Source organism: Epinephelus lanceolatus, chromosome 8 (genome assembly GCF_041903045.1).
Source record: "Epinephelus lanceolatus isolate andai-2023 chromosome 8, ASM4190304v1, whole genome shotgun sequence".
In the NCBI taxonomy this organism is placed as follows: domain Eukaryota; kingdom Metazoa; phylum Chordata; class Actinopteri; order Perciformes; family Serranidae; genus Epinephelus; species Epinephelus lanceolatus.
In genome coordinates, this window is record NC_135741.1 from 32623235 (window position 1) to 32647736 (window position 24502).

General features: G+C 40.7%; 1 protein-coding gene across 1 annotated transcript in view; it reads left to right on the forward strand.

Moving 5' to 3' along the window:
- Positions 1 to 24502, forward strand: part of nphp4 (nephronophthisis 4) — a 249560-nt gene that overhangs the window by 154313 nt on the left and 70745 nt on the right. Inside the window, exons 14-16 of the mRNA XM_033629764.2 lie at positions 9145 to 9302; positions 12407 to 12598; positions 17048 to 17235. Coding sequence (XP_033485655.2) covers positions 9145 to 9302; positions 12407 to 12598; positions 17048 to 17235 — 538 coding nt within the window. The remainder of the gene's footprint in view (positions 1 to 9144; positions 9303 to 12406; positions 12599 to 17047; positions 17236 to 24502) is intronic.

Below are 24502 nucleotides of genomic sequence, written 5' to 3' on the forward strand. Positions count from 1 at the left end.
CCAAGTCGCCCAGATGTCCTTCTCCCAAGATATCTCCTGTGGTATCCCAAGATGTTTCCAGATCAAATGGCAGTGATGATGCGAGGTATGCATCCTGCGTCCCTGACACATTAAAATTTGAAAAGACACAGTAAACTCACTGATGATGCATCTAGGAGACAAACGCTATTATTTCCCCCAGTAATGCCAAAGTCTGAACAACAAATGAGTGTTGAAATCATAAAGGCATTGAGATCACTTCAGTTTACTTATTTTGAAAATCTTTGTCATGTCACAGAAACCACCGAGAGTGAAACTTTTGGATGTCATTATCATGCTGTCGGTGATGTGTCGCTGTTTCTGCTGCGGTGACCCGCGCAGATCTGACACATGGCTGCCCGCCCGCTTGCCCTCATCCCCAGCACTTTGAAGCTCTATGCACCACTGCTGCCTGGCTTAAAAGGCGGCGGTGTCTGAGCGGTTACACGGCATGAAGGTCAGGCACTGCTGGTAGACGATAACCATATATTTTTTGGTTCATAAAATGCACCCACATTCACAAATATGTTGGGTATTACTGCAGACATTGCTGTGACCTTACTACATGTCACATGTCAACATCTGTGACAGCAGATGCTGTGTTGGCTCTTGTCGATGATGACTCGATGATGCTTTTTGGAGCAGCGGATGCACCGTATTTTTTCCCCTGATAATGCCACATGGTAATAATGTGATCGTGCAACTGATTGATACTGTGTTGACTCATGTCATGTTGATGATTTACCATTCATTGGGCGCGATCCTATTCTGTCCAAAGTCTCAATGAGTAAAAGGAAAACATTAAAATTCTTCTCAGAAAGAGAGAATGAGCATATTCCTCAAAATGTTGAACTCCTGAATTTATCCAGTAGTTTATTTCGATTTTGTATGGATTATCCCATAATATCACAGTCATATATCAGATTTGCTTTATACTGGGTGGATGATTTTTAATGCTCTCTACACTCAAGATGTGACATTTTCGTTTTGTGCATAGACTAGGAGTAAAGATAAATATAGTCTAATATAGTATAATATAGGGTTTGTAAAGTGTCCAGATTTAGGCTTTTATTTATTTAATTTCAGGCATATTTTCAACAAACACAATTATAGACATAAATAGAACCATATAACATCAAACACCAGTTTAACACAAATTTTATTAGGGATCCACTCAAATGACCATCTGTGGGTCCCTCAGACAACATTAAAACCCCATCAACATTACTGAAATGGGATATATAATCAATAGGTTAAGAGTCTAGAACAGGGGTAGGCAACCTGTGGCTCCGGAGCCACATGTGGCTCTTTAGCTCCTGTCCAGTGGCTCCTTGAGCCTTTGAGAAAAGAAGTCTATGGAAATTTATTCTATGAATCCAAATGTTGCCGAACCTCGATAGCAGTGGCTGGTTAGCTATGGATGCCAAATCCAAAAAAGTAAATTGAATGAAATAGAGAATGTAGTAGTGCGTGGACAGATTTGTTTGCTCTCACTGCCAGCTCTGCAAAATTTAAGTATCAAATAATCATAAATAGTGCCCTGCACAGTGGCCACCTTGTGGTAAAACATATTAACAAATGTTAATTTAGACAAAATAGGCTATGTTACCTTGATTATAAGGCTGAAACATGTTTTGCAGCTCCACACATATTTTTTAAAAGTCAATTTTGGTCAAAAATGGCTCTATTAATGGCAAAGGTTGCAGACCCCTGGTCTAGAATCCCTTCATCCATATGTGTGTTAATCACTTGCTCGAACCACCTCAGCTTACACCTTTCAGTGTAAAGCAGCAGTGTTTTTACTGTTGACTTGTTCCAGTTGCTTGTAACTGCAGTCTAATTCTTTTGGTCATTAACCAAAGCTCATGACCGTACCATACCATGCTCCCTCTCTACAGTCTGGTTCCCAACTGGAGCAGACTCTCTGGAAGTCAGCAGAAAGTATGCTTGAGGCCCTTGCGGACATGATGAATTATGCATCAGGACAGCCCTCGGCACTTTGGACTTCACAAGTCAATGAGTCTGCAAGTGCGGGGATGTCTGGACATTTGGATTCAGCCTCTAACTACAGTTTGTAGGGATCTAGTTGTAGTTACAGTGACTGTAATTCAGTTATCTGGTTGTTAAACAAACGTCATGTGTATACAGTAAATCATTGTCTCGTTTCTTCATTCCACTTTCTTTATTAAGTTTTCTTCAGTCCCATTTGTTATCACAGTGGATTGTGGGGCTTTTGCAGAGCTGTTCTGGCCTGTCCACCTGCTTTTACGCCTCAGCACAGCTAAGAAGGACTTTGCTCATATTCTAACTAGACAGCACTGGCATTAATGGGTTTTCTCCCATATTTCATGCTCGAAATCCATATAGCCTAAGCTATGAATCATATTGCAGGAATAATCCAGGAACTGTGGATCAGGCTTACTGGAGATAACAATATAATCAGACGCACAATATGGCTGAAAGAAGGCACAATTCAATTTGGTTTTGAAAGACTGACTAGGTTGTGCTGCGGTAGAACTGTCAGAACAACTTATCTGTTTCTTACTGTATATACAGTATTAGGGGTGTAACGGTACGCAGAAGTCACACTTTGGTTCCTACCCCAGTTTAGGAGTCACAGCGAAAATAAACAAAATGCATAAGGATACATTTCTTTTCATTTTATTTGAACAAACATAAATGCAGTCTCAAAGAAATAAAATCCTCTTTCTGGGGATGAAGTAGCATTTCCCCACTGGAATTCTTGGTAAACCATTTTCATTATAAAAATAAGGAACGTATTAAACACTTCTTTATTGCAAGCGCAGGATACAGACTGGATGGTGATAAAAAGGTTTATTGCCCCAAACGATGGTAAGGGGGAGTGGTGGTAAGGGACGAGAGTCCAGGGTCTGTGGGGAGGAATGGAGGCGGCTCAAATGAGGCTGGTGTGGGCAGACGGGGAAGGGAAGCGAAGTGAGCAGGTGAAGCTGGCAGGCAGGTGAGTGATGATCCTGGAGCAAAGGAGAACACAGGTTAAGAGGGCACGAAAAAACACAAGGAAACAAAAACACAAATAATGAACTAAGCCAGCCATGAGGTGTATGTACCACAAAGGTTGAACAACAATCTGGCGGTGAGTGGTCGGAGAGGCAGGGAAGAAATACGGCATGTGGATGAGCTGATGAGAGACAGGTGAGTATGATGGACTGAGCCTGGTAAAATGGAAACACTGTCACTGCAGACTGTAATAAACTTTCTATATAAGTTAAAATCTATCTCTCCGTTTGTTAGAGGCTCTGTTTTAAAACCAGTGGAAATAGAGCCCTGGAACAAAAACCTGTAACAGCATATACAGTAGGCTACTCTTTTTTTATCTGAGACTGTGGACTTCCATGGATACTTTTCTTCTTTAGTGATCTGATTGGTCAGGGGTTGGGATGTTAACAGGTTGTGATCTGATTCTGTGTTGTGAAGTTAACCTGCTCCGGAGCAGGATAGCTGCTCAGCATAAGTTACCACAATAATTTATCCTGGTAAAAAGAGAACCAGCTTCGTAGTACTGAAAACCCAGAGTTAACCCTGAAGTTACTTTGCTAACTCCAAATCCTGCTCTGTAGTACAGGCCTCAGGGACAAGGGAAGGGGAAGAACAGGGAAACAATACTGACAATTGGTTAGTCATACAACTCCATCTAAAAAAAAAAAAAAAATTCCTTAAAGGGTCACATTGTGTTTTAAACATTTACTCTTAAATTCAAGTGAAGGTTTCTTGATTAGTGTTGCTTGATTCATACTGCAGCTGATACCGTACAGTGCTTTTCTGGAAACTGAAGAACACTGTCAACATTAATGCCATGGATAAGTATAATGCATTGTATCTCCAGTCCCCTGGCTGCCATTAGTTTTCAGTTATAATACTCTAACAGTTTCTAGGACATCTTTTGTGCACATATTGAGTCATTACATCAGTGTGCTGAATTTATGGTTTTAACTTTCATTTGTCCTTGTCCTTAACCTGAACACACCTGCCTATAAAAAGCACTTTGTCATATGTCATCATGCAGCGCAGGCTTGATGGCAGCAGGTTCAGGTACAGTAAAAAGCCATTACTTTGAGCCTCTTTAACATGCTAAGGGTTCTACGTCATGCCTTTGCATCCACTAAGGTTATTATACCACAGGCTGTTTGATCAGAGGGGGAACATGGATGGTGTATGTTGCAGCATGACTTTGGTCGAGGTTATTACCAGGATGTTTGATGGAAAGCCCAATAATGCACAGCCATGCATGTCCTCTGATAGGCCAACTGAACCATGCACATGTATCAGAGAGCAGGAAAAAAAACACTTGACTGGAAAATGACACCATTAGCACTCCTTAGCTAATTATCTGTGCTAATACCCCTCCAGCTGTGTGTCTGTCAATGACAAGAAGAGGGGATTAATGTTTGCCACTAAACATTTAGAAATGTTGAACTGATCCACAGGCATTAACAGTTCTTTTTCTTTCCCTAAATAGCCGATTTTGTGAAGGAGAAAGAAAAATTGGATAACAAGCTAAACAAAAGAATATCAGTTATTCAATTGCAGATTAAATGCAAGACTGCCTCAAAGTCAAAACATAAACAATATGTTGTTGGCATTTAAACTATCACAATGATGTCATTATTTCAGTCCTGTTTGCTTTTACCTAAATCAAAATTAGTAAGTGACTATCAATGGCACTTTGGTTTAATTAAAAGTTAGCACAGCTGAACTCATTCTTTTAACAAGAAGGGAAGCAAATGTTTCACAGAAAATACGACATCTTCACACAATAAAAAAGAAGTTCCGCTTTACTGTATGGGTCCTTAGAAGTTTCCAAAAGGAATGATGTAATTTGGTACTAGTTGTGGAAAACATCCTTGAAACAGAAGCTCCTTTTGACGAAAGCAAATATTCATTAGTGCAACCAAAAGATGTTTATGTTATTTTTAAAGGATAAGGCCAATACTTTTGTTATTATTAACAAATCCCACATAATGAATTGATCCCAAAACCTACTGTCTGTGTATCCAGAGCCTGACCTATCTTATTCCTCTGTGCCATACAGTGACGCCCCTAAGAGGGGGGTCGGGGTCCCTCTAATACAATTGCTCCTTGAACTCTTGAACCCACGAATCTCCCCCGAACTTAAGAAGGCTTTACTCCAAGTTAATGTTTTTTCCTTACAATTGCTGTGCTCCTTTGAATTAAATCTGAGTATTTGTCTCTTTAAGGGAAAGGACAACAAATCACCACATGTATATAGAGATACATAACACATTAAAACATGATTGTGGGACTCAAAATGTTAACTGTACCATTATTAGTTTATGTGTATTAGATAATTAGTAAAAATATTTGTGAAGAAAAACAAAAAAGAAACCAATATATAACAGTATGTGATTTCTTAACTCTCATATTGACTTAGTTTTCAACTAGCGTATAAACTTTTCAGTGGCCCCATCTGGCCACTACTATGGAAAATGTCTGGGGTTGTCCAAAAACTATTGAAACACTTAATGAACCACACTGTTACTAGATGACACTTCCTTCAATGTCATGAACATGGGCTCTGTATACTACTTTGAGTCAATCCACATACACAGCCTTGTAGCCATAAATAGTAACTTATACGAGAAATTATTGTGTGTTAAAGGGCTAGTGTGAAGGATTTAGTGGCATCTAGTGGTGAGGTTACAGAGTTTATTTGTTTATTTGTTTATTTTATTTGGATCCCCATTAGCAGCTGCACAGCAGCCGCTAATCTTCCTGGGGTCCGCAGGAAGATTAAACCAACTGAAACATCTTCTGTGTGGCAAGCGTGTGGGAGAACTATGTACAGTACAGGCCAAAAGTTTGGACACACCTTCTCATTCAATGCGTTTTCTTTATTTTCATGACTATTTACATTGTAGATTCTCACTGAAGGCATCAAAACTATGAATGAACACATGTGGAGTTATGTACTTAACAAAAAAAGGTGAAATAACTGAAAACATGTTTTATATTCTAGTTTCTTCAAAATAGCCACCCTTTGCTCTGATTACTGCTTTGCACACTCTTGGCATTCTCTCCATGAGCTTCAAGAGGTAGTCACCTGAAATGGTTTTCCAACAGTCTTGAAGGAGTTCCCAGAGGTGTTTAGCACTTGTTGGCCCCTTTGCCGTCACTCTGCGGTCCAGCTCACCCCAAACCATCTCGATTGGGTTCAGGTCCGGTGACTGTGGAGGCCAGGTCATCTGCCGCAGCACTCCATCACTCTCCTTCTTGGTCAAATAGCCCTTACACAGCCTGGAGGTGTGTTTGGGGTCATTGTCCTGTTGAAAAATAAATGATCGTCCAACTAAACGCAAACCGGATGGGATGGCATGTCGCTGCAGGATGCTGTGGTAGCCATGCTGGTTCAGTGTGCCTTCAATTTTGAATAAATCCCCAACAGTGTCACCAGCAAAACACCCCCACAACATCACACCTCCTCCTCCATGCTTCACAGTGGGAACCAGGCATGTGGAATCCATCCGTTCACCTTTTCTGCGTCTCACAAAGACACAGCGGTTGGAACCAAAGATCTCAAATTTGGACTCATCAGACCAAAGCACAGATTTCCACTGGTCTAATGTCCATTCCTTGTGTTTCTTGGCCCAAACAAATCTCTTCTGCTTGTTGCCTCTCCTTAGCAGTGGTTTCCTAGCAGCTATTTGACCATGAAGGCCTGATTGGCGCAGTCTCCTCTTAACAGTTGTTCTAGAGATGGGTCTGCTGCTAGAACTCTGTGTGGCATTCATCTGGTCTCTGATCTGAGCTGCTGTTAACTTGCGATTTCTGAGGCTGGTGACTCGGATGAACTTATCCTCAGAAGCAGAGGTGACTCTTGGTCTTCCTTTCCTGGGTCGGTCCTCATGTGTGCCAGTTTCGTTGTAGCGCTTGATGGTTTTTGCGACTCCACTTGGGGACACATTTAAAGTTTTTGCAATTTTCCGGACTGACTGACCTTCATTTCTTAAAGTAATGATGGCCACTCGTTTTTCTTTAGTTAGCTGATTGGTTCTTGCCATAATATGAATTTTAACAGTTGTCCAATAGGGCTGTCGGCTGTGTATTAACCTGACTTCTGCACAACACAACTGATGGTCCCAACCCCATTGATAAAGCAAGAAATTCCACTAATTAACCCTGATAAGGCACACCTGTGAAGTGGAAACCATTTCAGGTGACTACCTCTTGAAGCTCATGGAGAGAATGCCAAGAGTGTGCAAAGCAGTAATCAGAGCAAAGGGTGGCTATTTTGAAGAAACTAGAATATAAAACATGTTTTCAGTTATTTCACCTTTTTTTGTTAAGTACATAACTCCACATGTATTCATTCATAGTTTTGATGCCTTCAGTGAGAATCTACAATGTAAATAGTCATGAAAATAAAGAAAACGCATTGAATGAGAAGGTGTGTCCAAACTTTTGGCCTGTACTGTATGCAGGTGCAAAAACAGGAATGGCCCTGTCTGGAGCCAGCATTTGGTTTGTCTGTTCTTGGGGATTGTAGAAACAACATGATTGACTCTGTGGATGAGGACTCGCTGTGTATGCAGATATAAATGGTTCATTTTTAAGGTAGTGAAAACGTAGCGATTTATATTTTTAGATGATTATAAACTCATGAAAACACCGTGAATAAATATTCCTCTAAATTCTACACACTGGGCCTTTAATAATCCACAGATCATCCAATAAATGCACTATTTACTCCTGTTTGAATAATGTTTTCTAAAAACTTAAGTGCCCAGCTGTTTTGGGACATTACTTGCAAACAAATGAAGAAGTACTGAGAGATGGATTAACACATTGCTTGTTTTGGTCTTCTCATGTGATTTGCCAACAGACAATTTAGAATGGTTGTTTAAAACACAGTTACGGGCAGGTTGCACTGTCTGAGCTGATTTATCTCTTTACAATCAGATATTCTGTCCTTCAGTTGCTTGAGAAATTGCATTGGCACACCTGACCACTTTCTCTCGGGGATGTATCGTCTTTTTGTCATGTTTATTTTTAGAGCTTTTTTTTTAACAAACAGGTGTGTCATTGAGGTCCTTGTAGAAAAGAAGGGACACAAAAGCAGCTAAAATTCAGTGTTGTAACAGTAGCAATAAAACAGTTCAACACAAAAGACACATGTGGTGAGTAATATCCAGGTGGACATCTCAAAATTCAAACCAACAGACTGTAATTAATGATTTTATAATTGGTATAGCAGCTTGTGAGGAGTAATTGAAAAGACAAAGTGACACCTTCTGCCTCAGACGTCTCCTGGTTTTCCACACGTCACTTTTAAATAAGAATAGCAGAGCACAGTTTGTGATATTCACACGTCTTACTGTTCATCTTTCACTGCCGGACATGTTGATTTACAGTTGTTTGTTCCAAATAAATTACAATCAAGGAAAGTTGTCTACTGCAGCTTTAAACACTGACTCACATCCTGATATATGCTATGACGATGCTCCAGCACTGAGTGGACCACCGAGAGGAGAGTGTCGGGGGCTAAACATTGTACATTGATGGACAGGGCTATTTAATGGTTTGTAACTTAGAGATGGGCACTCAGAGTCAATGCAGACATTCACAAGGACTGAATAGATGTACAACAGGCATATGGCCACTGTGTATTGAAGTGAAGTGCAGGTTGGAGCAGCCGGAGTATTAGGCCATTTCCAGAATCAAATCTGACAACTGCACCACTAGCTCTCTCTCTCTCACTGCCATGTCGAGTTGCTCTAAGCCAACATGACACAATCTTACTGTTTACGTAATTTTGCTGCATTCGGCTGTCAATTAAGTCCTTCTTGGATTCCTTTCTGTTGGTAACTGAGCGGTGCAGTCGGGTCATGTTTCTGCACTTTCCTCCCCCCCCCCCACTTCTTAGTTTTACATGCGTCTCATACACGGAAACATCAGCCTGAACTGCAGACACCTTCTCTTTAGCTTTCCTGGCCTCTTCATAGATTTCAACTATAAACACTCCCCATAAGTATTGTTCAAATGTGTTGTCCTTGGCAGTTTTAAAATCATCTTTTCATTTCTAAGCTACTGACAAATCATTCCTGTATGTGTCATCCTACATTGGTACAGGCCTGCTCAGGTGTCAGCAACATTGCCCATCTGGAGATGGATCTTCAGCGGGAAGGGACTGGGTCACCTTCAGCTCAGGATGAAGGAGACCAACTTCAGGAGCTGCCCTTCACCCCTGTCCATGCCCCTGTCATCACCCTGGGGATGAATGTGCCTAGGTAAGCCCCCTCTATTGTCTACTTCAGGCATGCTGCAAAAATGGAGGGTTTTATTCAATAAAAAGCTTTTGTGACAGCTTTTATTAAAGCTGTCATGAACTAATACGGTAAGGTCAGAAAAAAACTATTGAAAATCCCTAGTATAGTGCATTGAAATGTCTTGAAACCAAAAAATGTCATTTTAACATTCAGTAATAGCTGCATGGTAAGAGCTGAAAAGTATAACAAGTAGAAAGTCAAATGGACAAAGGATTAAGTGATGGATTTTGTTTTATCTTATTATGCTGTAATACATTACTTGTAAATGGCTTTTACTCCGAGAGTAACACAGGACAGCCTTCATAAAGTATGTTGGATGTTATTTCCCTAAAGGAGGTCCATTAGGCTTGTCTTTAGGTTCATACTTGTATTTTGGGGTTGTACTAACATGTTTAAATGCTTTAATGTGCCAAAAAAAGACTTCATTTTCCTCATACTGTCTGTGCGGGAACACTTGTATTCATCTAATGTCTGAGACGCTCCTTTTTAGCACTTGTCTCTCTAAGCCCCCCCTCATGAAAACTCAGTCTGTTCTGATTAGTCAGCGTTTCCAGGTCTTTGGCATCTCAGCATCTCTGCACCAAAATGCAGCCAGGGAAATGACGTAATGATGTAAAGGAGTATTACAGCACTTTCTAGCATGAAAAAAATCACCAATAAAAGTTTGTAAACCAAAGTCTTCACAGTTAGACATGTTACTGCAGGAATATGTTTTGAAATTAACATTGCCAACCAAGAATATATGTTTCCCTCATGTTAGCATATAGCTACATGTAGCACTTGTAGTGACGTGTCTGGAGCAAATGACCATACAGCTGATGCCACCTTGCCTTAAATGTAGAACTGTCTGAAGCCTGACATTTCTGCTCACAGAAATTACTTGAGTGCACGTTGACGTCATTGAAACGTTGGCCGTGTTTGTTGTGAACATCCAATTTTGTAACATTTTATATAAAACAGAAAATAGGGAAAAGCATACGTACCCTTTGAACATGTTATTTTGTGGTATCCTTTGTCATGCTTCCCTGTTGGCCTCTGAATCATCATTACTCACGCTAAGGTTAGACATTTGCATAAGCAGAACTAAATCCAGTATCTGGGATCATTCTGCTCTATGAAACCCAAAGCTATCCCTGATGCTGTGTGAGAAATGAGAAATATACCACTCTTTATATATGTTGGTGTTGGCATCAGCTGTGTGATATGGATTGCAACAAGAGAGGCAGCTATTATTTGTGAAATAGTAAGCACTGGTCAGTGTATTGCTCGATGATTATAATGTGTAGCCTTGAAAATCTGTTGGATTGGAATTGAATTGTTAGTCAGCGCTTTAGTGTGAAAGGGATGTTCGAGTGTATATGAAACTAGTATGATTTAGCCACCTGGCTACAGTTTCTGGTGTGGCTGACCTCTTCATTGCAGCACAGAAGTGTGACATGAGTGATACTAATGCTTGATGGGAGACATTATTGGATTAAGCCACTTTAAAGATCCTTTTAACACGTGATTGTTTTATCGGGTCCAGTATCTCTCCGTGAACACAAGTACAGTCCTTCATTACCACAATGGTTCACTGTCTGGCTATCTACAGAAGGATATCGATCGGCTCACTAATTGGCAGCATGTGTTCACTTGGTAGCGTAGCCGTGTTGTCAGTAAGCAGGAGAATTCAACTCCGAGCCAATTTAAAGAAATCGTTTTGTCAGCCTTTACATCCCACTTTGGGTAATGGTCTCAGCATTGTTTGTTTGTGTGAGAATTCGTTATCATATCCAACTGTAAGGCGAGGGTTTTGGCTTTGATTTAGTGTTAAAAAATGCAATGGAATGAGCTCAGAGTTTACACTGCGGCTAATAATAGAGTTTGGAGAGGATATCTTAATGGCAGCGGTAAAAGCGGCCAGGTCTGTCGAGGTGGGACACTGAATGCGAAAGTACACCCTGCAAATAATGGGCACAGTAACTCAAAAACAAGGCATTGCATTAGCACAGAGAGTTTGTAAATAAGCAGCTGGCATCGAAACAGTTTCCCAATCCCAGAGTTTGGATCCAGACACGATGCTGTTCAGTTCAGTGGGCTGAAACATCTCTGCATCTTCACTCGGAGCCAAAACATCTTTTTGACTGTTTTCGGTGTGGAATGACCCACTTCCTTGAGAAGAACAATGAAGTCTAAAGAAGTTTAATTGAAGTTGCCGTGCATATCTGATTGAGCCCCCCTTTGAAATAAAAATGATGGCTTGAATATTAATCCACTCGGGCTAAATTAAGATATAACTTTGAAAGCGTGAAATTGACACAGCCGCAGAGGAAAACCCAATCGACTGTCTTCTTCACTGTTGTTGCCTTAATTAGTTTGATCAAGGCGTCATTCTTTCGCAAATGTGAAGCTGTGGGCTCCACTGTTTACCGACTGGACACAGGCAGCGTTACTGTTATGATAAGCTCAAACATTATCGTTCATTTTCCTGTGCTTGCACTTTAGCCAGCCATCTGTGCACTGTGTTTATCATACCCAGAGTGTTTGGTGTCAGTGTTGAAAGTATAAGTTATGAATGTTACCATAGTTGCAGAAAAACAGGTGGCCGCTATGATTAGAGATAACTGCCAATTATGTTTGAAAATCCTGAGGGAGCGCTTTGGCACCCGCGCTCAGTCTCTCCCCGTAAGCATTCTCGTGGTGCCGCTGCTTGACGGATATTGCTGACATCCTCATGCTGTCTGATCATTGTTTCACTGCAGTTTTGTTAAGTCCAGACGGATATTGAAACTCAGGTTACCCAGAAGGTAACCATCTTGAGTCACAATGGAACTGATCCAAGATAAACTGGGCCTGAAACGATAAACAGCACAGTATTTCACTCACATTCAGACATTTTTTCTGCCTCATTTACAACCACAAATCACCCAAGAGAGGCCGGTGCATCACAGGCTAAAACACATTACCTCCTGCTGCTCGTAAAGCATCGGGAACGGCTTTCACTGAAGTCTTTTTTCAGCTTGGTGAAAGATCAATGTGTGCTCATGATTCTGGAACCTTCCCCTAATTTAACTCTTCTCCTCTAGTTCCTGCTCAGTCAGCTCCAGGAGCTCACTGGCCCATCTCTACTCTGCTGGTTTCCCTGACATCGTGGACTGTAGTGGGCAGGCGGCAGAAGTCCTGGACCCCACAGAGCCTGTGCCCTTTGACCCTCAGCGTGAAGAAACTGACCCTCTACAGGGCAACCTGCTCGTGTTCCAGTTCCTGGCATTTACAAGGTGAGGCTGCAGAGGTCACTATGAACTGAGCACTGCCTCATTGACTGCACAATATATTTGCTGGCATAGAGACCAGTACAGACTTGGCCTGTATGCTTTGATAGATTACATGTGAAGTATGTCTCTAAGTACAATCTCAGAACTCTATCGGTCTGATGCTGATAAAGCCTCTAGGGGCAGCAGCCTATATTTCAGGGGATCTGGTGTAGCCAGCAGATATCTGGGGAAAGACTTGCTTTTCTGATCATTGCACCGTTCATTGTTTACAGTTTAAAGAGTAACTTCAGACAGGTGCAGGTAACATTTTGGCTAATCTCTACAAACATTTGCAAACGTATAATAATAATAATACTGCTCCGACTACAAAGAGAAACAGAAACCAGAATGCTTCCAGTGCCTAAATATTGTCCATTGCCTGCAAATTCTGCGTACACATACAGATATCTTTTTATAGAGATTACTTTAAATACAATGATTTAGTTCCCGGAAACGTCAGAATCATTGTTGTTATAGCCATTGTTGATCTGACAGCACTTTGCTTGCATCCTACTCCACACTGAGCCACTGGTCATTTAACTGTATACAGGAATAGATCCATCCTTTATGCATGACAGCTCCCAGCCTGCCTTGTGATTTCTCTGTTTTCTGTATTGAACTGCAGCCAAAACTGCAATGCACTTAAACCATGCATGCATAAAGTCCTGTCAGTCATCCTCTACACACACACACACGTCAAGTACATACCCATACACGGCACGCAGACATACGCTCGCAATTTGAAGAAAAACACATAAACACACTTCCCGTCAGCGAGGGGCTGAATTGCGCCTCTGTCAGCAGCCCATTGCAAAAACCCTGGAGCCAGCGTCCCCTCTGTCAGGGGCTGACAGTGGGAAGGATGGGCACAAGACACACCATTCTTTGTGTCCTTCTATCTTGTCATCAGCACCATCAGCAGTTTGATGAACCCAGCTCACGTCTGTCTTGTTCACCATAGACTCACCATCATGCTGCGTTGTGCGTGAAGAGACAGATCTGCTTTGTTTTCAGTTCGGATTAATATACGTGGATAAAAATGTTTGGCTCTTCCTGTGTGGTAATAGATGCCATTAACTTAATGTCGATTCACCTCAGGGTGCTCAGAACTTAAGAGACGGGGAAATGATAGCAGACTCATAACACTGATTTGAATTTATATTTGATATTTCTCATGATTCTATATAATCATGTGACACAGGTGCAAAGTTTTTGCAGTTTTCAGTGAAAAGTATGAATTTTGTTGGAAGTGTAGTTTGGATCTTCACATCAACACACACCAGCTACTCTGTCACTAGTTTTTCTGTTTGTATGATGTGTGCAATGGGTGCTTTGGATGTTGTTCGCTGACATGATGCTATGCGATGACATCAGTGGGAATTTACTACCAGCCATCATCAAGTGCAGCTGGTGGAAATAAGTAATGGGGGAAGGAAAGAGGTATATCGTGGCTAAACAGCAACAACAAGCATCTGTTATCTTTTTACAGGCCAAAAGAAAACAGTAAAATATTACTATATTAAATATTAATATTAATATTAAAATATTAGTTCATGTGGCAAATTTATGTGAGTTTGTTAGTCTTTGAATTTTTGGATATTAGAGAAAAATGTGCTCCACAATTTCCTAGACCAAAAGGTGACGTATCAGAAGATAGATAGATAGATAGATAGATAGATAGATAGGTAGATAGATAGAGAAGATACAATAGTGCAAATAGGCAAGTAGCAGCAATACATTCAGTAAAAAATAAAAGAGAGCACATCTTATAAAATAATAGTGTTTCCTGATGCAGTCATTCTGTGTTCAGTGCCTGTATGGCATAGGGAATAAAGGACTTCTTATATATGTTCCAGCTGGTTCTTGGGACCCTAAATTGATGGCCAGACAGGAGCAGCTTAAACCCTAGGCCACAGTAGCCTGCGCACTGGCTAGTAGTAAATAGTTCTCGTTTGGGGACAAGGTGACATCACTAGAGAGAAGTCAGACTAAGCAAAGAGCATGAGCTGTCAGATGCTCAGACAGGTTGTAAACAAGCCCCCAGGTTAGCCATGAGAGACAAACAGTAAAATTATTACCTCAACCAAGCATGTCCAAAGACCGACCCAGGGGCTTATGCAGCAGAATGATTTTAAATGGCCCACGGCTTGTTGTTCAAAACAACTAAATGCGGCCCACCACACAATATTGGTTCATCAATCAAGATCACTTTGCATGTTTTCCTTTCACCTCACAATGGCAAGACTGTCATACAGTTGGTAGATATGCAAGATGTAGAAAGTATGCAGGGAGAACTAAGTGTTTTCATTAATAGATGGTAAACAAGCAAATGAATGGTTACCTAACAGCACACATTTCCTGTTAGGTAGCAGTCATGGCCACAGCAAAGAAGCATACAGTCGATAGCAAAGGCTGCTGCTTTCAGGAGCCTCAGAAAGTTGAATACCTTTTCACTTAAGGATGAAACAGTTGCGTTGGTCTCATTTGTATGGGATTTTTTATTAATAATCTGTATGATGAGAGAAGCAGCTGGCCCCCAGGTATCTTCTCATTGTCTAATCTGGCCCCCATTCAAAAAGTTTTGGACACCCCGGTGTAAACTTCTATCAGAGTTTACAGACTGACTTTCTGGTTCCAAATTAACCTGCCTTACCATAGTAGTTGTTTGTGCACACATCATACACAGAGCATCTATTGTTTCCCCACTGAGGTTGAGCAGAGAGGTCAGTAATGACATGTTTCCTACCTCTAGCTTTCCCCAGCACAGCATCACAATCCTGTTTACTCCATACAGCCTGGCAATTAAATCAATTCCCCCTCTGCAGGCGAGTTGGAAGGAGGTTTGGTAGTAAAAACCTAGTTATATTGTAAGATTACAGCAGCAAATATATTTAAGGCCCCTGGGTAAGTTGAAACGCTATCATACTATCACTTGGAGGGAGTAAAACAAAACAGATATTTTAATATCAAAGTATGGATTTTTACTTTAATATGTGTGTTGTGAAGGTATGAGAGCTTATGTGATTCTGTTTTTTTTTCCCTAAGACCACCTGGAGGTAATCTGAAGTATAACCTGAGCCACATACATACATTACGAATATTTGTGGCTTGCTGTAGAGTGGGTTGAGGTTACCTCATAATTATGACAAACAGGTATGTCAGGCAGGGATTTAGGCAGCAGCAGCAGTAGCACTTAGGCAAGCAGGGAGCCTGTAGATAGGCAGTGTAATTTCTAGCTCTCACCCGGGCGCCATAATTATCAATATTGCCTGTTTACAGAATGAATATTAATGCCAGCTCCTCTGTGAAGCTGGAGCACAGCGGCATCTTTAACAGTGGAATATCAGAGCAAGTGATTGACTGAGAGGTCACACACCGCTCTTATTAGATTCCACTTTGAAATCTCCGTCTCTGACGGCCTGTCCGCGGTCGTGGGGGGCCTCGCAGCACTCCCTGCTTGTTTTCAAATGCCTTTTCTTTTCTCCTCATTATTGAATACCCGATGACTGATTGCTAATCTGTTCATCAGACGGAAACAGAAAGAGGCTCATCCTGAAACTCGCTCATTATTTAATATGCTCGGTGCTAAATCGAGTGCTTGCAGGCTCACCGGGACTTTTTGTGGGCCATCAGCAGTTTGAAATGTGTGTTTAGATCTGTGTACGTGTGTGTGAAATCACACTCAGAGGGTGGTTTGTGTGAAAAGGAATACACAACACCAGGAGGTTCTCTTAGTCACAAAGAGTTTTTTTTCTCCATAGGAGTCCCACCGAACAAAAACTACATTCAATGATTTCCTTTGTGTTAACGGAATAAAACCACATTTATGCACTTATTTTTGACACAAATAGACAAGCCTTCCTGTCCTCCACAGATCTAATAGCTACTTTTCATGATGTCTTAAGTTTTAAGAAGGAGCCAAGCCATCCACTTATAATAAATCAAAGGTGTAGTGCTGAGTTTGTACCCACTCAATCAGCAGTCCAATTTATAGCCTCTTTTAAAGTGTGATTTACCACCTTAAGTCCTAATCCTCATTTTTATTATTGGGTTTTACTTTTAAGTAGCTGTAAAGCTGAATTACCGGCTCTGCTCGGACGTGCAAGACATGCATATTTGATTTTTTTATTTTCTGAAATTGTCTCAGGTAAATCATTAGCTCAATGTGATTTACTCTTCTAGGTTTTTAATGACATTGTCAAACATTAATTTTCAGACATGCATACCACTCGACTCCCCACGTAGATTTTGTAATAAAAATATCACAGTTGGTGTTAAATTAATAATACTCAGCGTAGTAAATCAATCACTCACGCATCTATTTACATGCAGCATTGCCATATTGCTTTTACATATTGCACTATGAGTGATTATTATTTTCTCAATAATCATCAACCTCTTGTCTCTTGCCAGAATACCGACGGCAGGTGTTGGTCCTGATTGGCCGGCAAACATTTACCTCACCTTCCAGTTCTATCGCTTCTCACCAGTCACATCGCAGCAGCTCACACTACTGACCAGTGACAAGGTTCAGCAGAAAGCTAGCGCTCCACTTCCCTGTGTCCTGGCCTCCATCAACAAAGACGGCACTGTCAACTCTGGTAAGGATCCACCGCTGGTGGAGGAAAAAAAATAAATAAATACTGCTCATTTTCTCACTGAAATGCAGACTCATGCCTTCAGCTGGTCTCTGTGCATCTCGCCAGGAAACATTTAGGATGAATGAAACTGGTCCTGGAAAACAGTTTGAATGCACTTTGAGCATTTTAAAGGAAACGTGTAATTTAAGTGGACAAAAGAGTTTGAATTCGTATATATTTATTTCTTACCTTGCCATCAGCCATTGACTTTTATTGGTAGTAGCATGGTTTGAAACTACAGGGACTTCACAGTGAATAACATGTTATGTCATCAGTGCATGATAATATGTTTGAACGGACACATTCATGCTGTTCATGGTGCGTTCATGTCCATGTTGGAAGGTGGGAGAATGCATTCATCTATGAAAAAATGTATTGTATGCATTCGAAAACACACGTAAATCCCTTCCATTGATTACACAGTGTCAGAGTTGTGTATCTGCTCCAGATTCTGGATATAAGCCGAACTGTGATTTATTTTCCTGCTCTCCAGATCAACATCGTACAATCAGTGCCTACAAACTGTGAGCTCGTTCCATGATGCTCCGTGATGTTCTCTGATGCTGAGGCACTTCTCTTTCAATCAGCTGAGCGGGCGCTGATTGATGTCAAGTCTATTCATGTAGCAACTAATGAAATGGAAGAGATATTACAGCTTCTGACGGAGCGTGATATTGAGCACACAAACAATCCCCCCCCCCCCCTTCATACGCCTACCCCCATTCTCCATTCCCCAGACACACACTTCAGTCTAACTCAGTCAATATTTCTCTGTCTGTCTCTGCGTCTCTCTCAGTCTATATCATCCAGTGTGCACTTCCACAAATCCCTCCTACATTCAGACAGATCCTTCTATATATATTCTGAGGCTGGGAGCCTTTTCACCTCTTTACTCATGACTGCTGAATTACTAAAGCTTCCTGCTGTCATTTAAAGGATTAAGCACTACTGTTAACATTTAACAGTTTGTTCATTCACTGCTTCTCTTAGTGTTTTCTGAATTGTTTTCTTCGATATTGAAATGTGGCTCATCTGTTTATGTACAACTAAGAAGGAAGGATGTTATTACAGTTTGTCACAATATTGTAACTAAAAAGAGATGAGCTAATCTGAGTGGAATCAGTGTGGTGATATTAAATTTGCCTTTTTTGGTAAAGTCATTACAAGCAAATATGAGAAAGGCTTTTGAATTTTTTGTTCTAAGTGCTCCCAAATTGGCAAGTTTCAATAATTTAATATCCAAATACAAGCTGAACAAACCATTACACAGAGACAATTACAGATTCTCCTTATCTGATTTAACTGGAGAGACGGTGATTTTGTTTATTGCTATTGATGTTTAAACAAAAGTTATGTAACCAGAGGAAAAAAAAATACTTAGAGAGAGAAAATAAATGAAAACTTTAAGTAATCTTAACTTTGCTTCTCATGTCTATGCAGTTCCTTGCTCAAGCAAAAAAAAAAAAGAAAGAAAGAAAATAATAAAATCAATAAAATTAGAAGAAATCTCTGTTTTTGAAAGAAATAACTTATATTTTAAAAAAAAATCTAAGTCTTCCTATTACAGATGAAATCAGAATATATGAACCAGCTTTTAGTGGTAAATGTTAGCAAACTTTAGATGGGTGTATAAATGTCAATAGTGTCAGTTAGCTGACTTTATGAATCTTCTCTACCTCTGTTACTATCCCCTTTTAGCATGTCACAGATGCCCAACGTCCATTAAGAAACCAAACCAACTCAAGACAATCGGGAAACTGAGGAACATTCGATGTGCTATTATCCTAATTGTCACCTGTGGCCACAGCGATTGCTGTCCAATAAAAGTGCTTTAAAGCTTCAGTGATCTATATTTAATATTGACAGTGGAACAAATGATTGTTTGCAAATTTGTGATGAGCTAGTAAAGAAAATCCTAGATCTAGAAGCTGATGATATTATGAACTTGAGGGAAACCCAAGCGTGGAACACAGGAAAAGGTTTATTGTTACAAGAAATTAGAAGGATTGTGATCGAGGGTCTGTGGAATGGAGTGGAGGAGGCTGGTGTGGTGTGCAGGTGAAGCTGGATGGCAGGAGAGTGATGGTCCTGAAAACGGAAAAAACACATGAGGAATATAGTTACTAAGAATGTCTTAGTTGGCCACTTGGTTGAACAACAGTCTGGCAGGGAGTGGTTGAAGAGCAGGAATAGAAAAACTGCATGTAGATGAACTGATGAGGCAGGTGAGTATGGTGAGCAGAGCCGGGAACCAGGGAAACCAGGAAGAAGGACCACGCCCACACCAGCACACAGACAGAACTTAACAGGGTGAGCATACAGACAAGAACACGGGGAAGGGGAAGCACAAGGAAACACTAAGAAAACCACAAGTTACGGCAGTGCTGTAACAGATCAGTCATATTTTTCTCAAGAGTTGGCAGAGACCAAACCAGAGCGTGATTATTGGACAATATGGAGATTTTGCTCCATGTCTGGATACTGTGGGAATACTACAGTGTCACTGCCTCCAAGTGCCCAAGAAAATGTACACTGCCTTTTGCTGCCTGGGTCCAGATCTTTGAATCTGCCCACTCCACTGAGTTGACTGATTCACTGAGTGCTACTGAGGGACTAACAATCAGCCAATCAGCACCACAGTGGGACTAAAACTGTTGTCACTATATAGTAAGAAGCTGTAGAGAAAATAGAAGCTGCAGTCGAGGCTGTTCTAAATCAACATGCCCTGTCAATATCCCCAACATCATATTTGTTTTTATTTTACTCCCTTCATATCTTAAAACCCCAGAAAAATAGGTGTGTGTGCATGGCTACACATCAGTGTGGACTTTGAAAGACATTAGATTCAGGCAGATATTTTGGTTTCTAGTGATTGGTTAGGAAATATCAAATTACCCTCCCCGCCAGAAATCGGTTTGAGTGGACACAATGTCAGACTGAAGATAGAGATGGAGTTTGGAAATGTCTGAAGATCAGGCAACTGCTTCTGCAGTCCAGGCCAAAGGGCTTAGAGCTTAAGAGTTTGTAACTGGTGGAAAAATCAATAGTTGTTGCTATCATCTAGCCTTTCACAACAGTTAAGTGACTGTTCCTCCTTCAGGAGTAGTGATAGTTCATTTACGTTTTGGAATTGTGTGTATGAATGGCTCAACTCAAGTTACTGTATTTTAATAGATTTAAGGCTGTGATTTTGACTTTGCCATGACACACTGCAACTTGTCAATACATTTAAGCTCCCCTGTTAAAGATCTTAAACCTGTCTGTTGTGACCCAAAAAACAGGCAACATGATATCCTTCTGTAAAATGTTTAGTATTGAGTTGATTGATCAATTTTTTTCTTTCAGTGGTTTGAGTCTTTATACCTTGAGGCAGTACTATCTGCTATTCCATCCATGCTACATTGTTGAGCCAAACTGTTAGTATTCAGTTTGGCCTTGAGGAAGAAATTAAGAAAGCATGTTTTGTTTGTTTCTTCTTTACACTTTAAAGTGTTTTCCCCTGTAGTGTCTCCTTATTCAGTCCTGTTGCCATGTCGCAATCTGTGAACATAATTTTAAGGCCTTGTCCAACCCATGGCATTTATCATAATGGGTGCATGTTTCACATCAGTTGTTGTGAGGGCCAGCCTGTATTGGACAGGAAAGGACAACTTTAAACCATATCTGGATACAGGGTTTACATTAGCCAGCTTTTTGCCATTATCACGTGTAGTTGTCCAGCAGAATAAAGTATCAATGGCCAAAATGTCCAGTAAAAAATATGCCAAATATATATCTCAATTCATCAATATTTCATCAAGTAGCCTAATATTGTGTGACATATAAGGTATGTTGCCAAGACAACTTAAATATAGACTTATAGTATGCAGACCAGATTTTAGGATTATAGGAACAGGTGCATCCATTTACCCACCAAAGCCGTGCAAAGTGTGTTCCTGCTTCTTCGGACCTTACACCAAATCCAAGGCAGTTAACGTGCTTGTATAGGTGACGGCATCACAGATCACGTTCTCCACGAAAAAGTTTTGCACACTGCAGATTTGCTTGACCATGGCAACCAGATAGTGAATAGGGAGCTTGGCGATTCCCACAATGTTATCAGGGAGGACTTTATGGTGACGCTTGGTGCCACCTGTACCAAGTCCTTTTCCTCCTTTGTGTCTGTCACTCATCGCCTCTGTTTGGTAACTCTGTTCAGTGGACTACTTTTTCATTCATCTTATTTTCAAGTTATCTCAGCTGATAGACTTTGAATGCAAAAAGGGTCATGGCGTTTGTGTTTTTTTGTTGTTGCATTTTATTGTTGTTTAAATCAAGGCTATGTCTATTTAAAACATATGTCCGGTGCTTGGTCTGTATGGCTGGAATATTGACAGCCATATTGGCCTTTAAAAAAAAAAAAAAAAAAGACTAGCATAAACTCTACCTGGATATCATCATGTTGGTTGGACTGGCCCCGATCACCAGAAGTCAGTTTTTTTTCCTCCCCTTAAATGCTTAAACAGTCCTTCAAGTTGTCCTTGGCTTTTGAAGTTATTATTTTGAGTCCTCTTCCTGGTTGACAAAATACCTTGATTTGCAAAGTATCCCTTGGCTACCAATTCTTTTATTTGTCCTGTGTCAGCAACCTTGTACATACATTCAGTTTCCCCTCAACTGTAATAACTTTTTTGATTCTCTGACTTTTCATCCAGCACCTTCATCAGATCACACTTTCAGTTTCACCAATTCTTTACCTGCCAAACCAATGACATTCCCATCAGCCTCACCTGTAATTTGTGTTCAGTGCTACTTTGCAAAAGTTTGCACGCTGGGATGCTAAATTAAGATGCTGAACATTGTAAATATTATACCTGCTGGACATCATGAAGGCATTGTCACTGTGAACATGGTGTATTGCTGGCATTAGCATTTAGCTTGAAGCACTTTCCAATGTACACGCTCACAGAGCCACAAGCATGGCTGCAGGCTCTTTATCAAAAGATGGAGTACTCTGTGACACCTCTCCATGATCACTGTATGTTTTTGCAATCCAATAAAACCAACGGAGTGTTAAATTCATAACTATTTCTACTTCATTTATAGCACCATAAAGAAATTACTATTGCAGTCATAATACAGTGACAAATCTACTTCATTTTACAGATACTGACTACAGGGAGGGAATTCAATTCCCCCTTTCCAATAACGTTTTTATAGTCTTTTGTAATCTTTGACTCCCTAATTGGACAAATGAATGTTAATGTAAAACATCGAACACACTCTTTATTGGCTGCAGTGTAAGTGATCTATAAAGATATGAATGAAACAAGTATTGTACAAGATCAATGAACCACTGACGACTCCTTCGTCAGTCCGCGTGAGTGTTTGAATGTAGGGTGTGTGTGTGTGTGTGTGTGTGTGTGTGTGTGTGTGTGTGTGTGTGAGAGAGAGAGTGTGTGAGGGTGAGGGTGAGAGACAGAGGTTGAGAGAGAATATGGAATATGTCTGAGCTTCAAAGCTGCTGCAGTTATTCAGCATTGTGACTCTGTGCCCTGCTGGGTAGAAGTTCCCCACATACCTACTGAATTCCTTCACCCCATAATGACAGTGGGTGGACATGTCATGTCATGTTTCATTCACCCATTAGGTCTCAGGAGAAGTCTTTCTATCCAGCTGTCAAGTTAGTTTTACAGATGATCAAGTTGTGAGTGTAAAAAATACTGTAATTTATCAGCCTGAATCACAGTGTCGCTGCAAAAGAGGAATTTCACAGGAATGGAATTCATCTCTCTACACAGGAGGTGATATATGAAAAGTTCAGAGGAGAACTTTCTTTGTGCACTGATGCAGTAAATAGGTTGAGCTGTAATTAATTAATTAGGTTGGGGTCCCAAACGTGAGTGAAAAGGTGCAGAATATTGCATGCATTTCCGACTTCCATATTATTCTCCCACCACATATAAGTTAATATGTCTCTCGCAGTCAACTTATGATACATAGACCAGGAGACAATCAGCTCCTTCACCCTGGTAACTTTCTCTTTCCCATTGTGGCACTAAACGGACTGAGAAAGGAAGTGAGACTCAGTTTGGCATCCTGCTGTTTACTTCATATAACTTTGCACACATGCCGATTTAAGTGCTCCTTTTCAACAACTGATTTCGCTAAGCAATAGGTGTAACATTTTTACAATTATGTGCGAGCAATTACAATGGTTAAACTGTAGGTAGTAACAATTAAAAAAAAAATACTCCCGAGAGCAAATGAATATCCTGTTTGTTCCCTTTGTAATAATTTGCATTTTCAGGCTGCAACAAGAGAGAATTTTGTTGTAAAGGCAGCAATGGGACACACTGGAAGTTCTGAGTAGCCAGTGCTAACATCGGGTCAGTATGTGACCTGTGTTACTGCTAGCAATTATTTGCCAAATAATGCTGCGTATGCTCTACACAGCCAGGGTCCACCCACACAGCTGTTTTCATTTGCCTCCTGATTAGACCCCAGGACTGTGTGGGCGTGTACAGACAATGCTTGACTGGTGTGTCTGTGATTTTCCATTTGGTTTTGTTGCATCTGTTGAGGTAAATTCACATCGAACACAAGGCCAGTTTTTGCCTTGCACCACAAACAATGTACAGCTGAATAGGCGTTAGCTATAGCTAGCTAGCATCGTATGCAGCATAGTCTGTATATAAAGATGGACGACATGACACCTACCCATAAGTAAAGCCAAAACATCTCGATCACCCCTTGGTAGATCATAACCCCGCCCCCCAGTGTTACAGATGGGAACATGGGCCAAAGTAAAACTCAAAGTACACGTCAAATAATTTTTAGTATAGTTTTTGTCATTTAAGGTTGTTCTTATCATCCTGATGAATGTTCAAGGGTACATTTTTCTGACAAGTTAAATAGTAAGGTAAAAAAGCCTCATGATTGACAGCTGTGTGTGCCAATTGATATGCTTGCTATCAGTGGAGCTTCTCGCAAATAGTCAGGTGGTTGTATGGGCAGTAACTCGATACTGGCTGCACATCTGGCTCCAAATGATGTCACCATTGCAACATGGCGGCCGTATCCGCGATATTTTGGCTTTGTTTTAGCACAGTGGGAGGAAGTGGAGAGGCATTGTCCATCTATATGTACAGTTTATGGTATACACCAAACGTGTAGTGTATGTAGTGTTTCTGTGCTGAGGTTGTGTGATAGCCAAGTTCAAATCTTACCAGGAACTGTAGTTGCTATT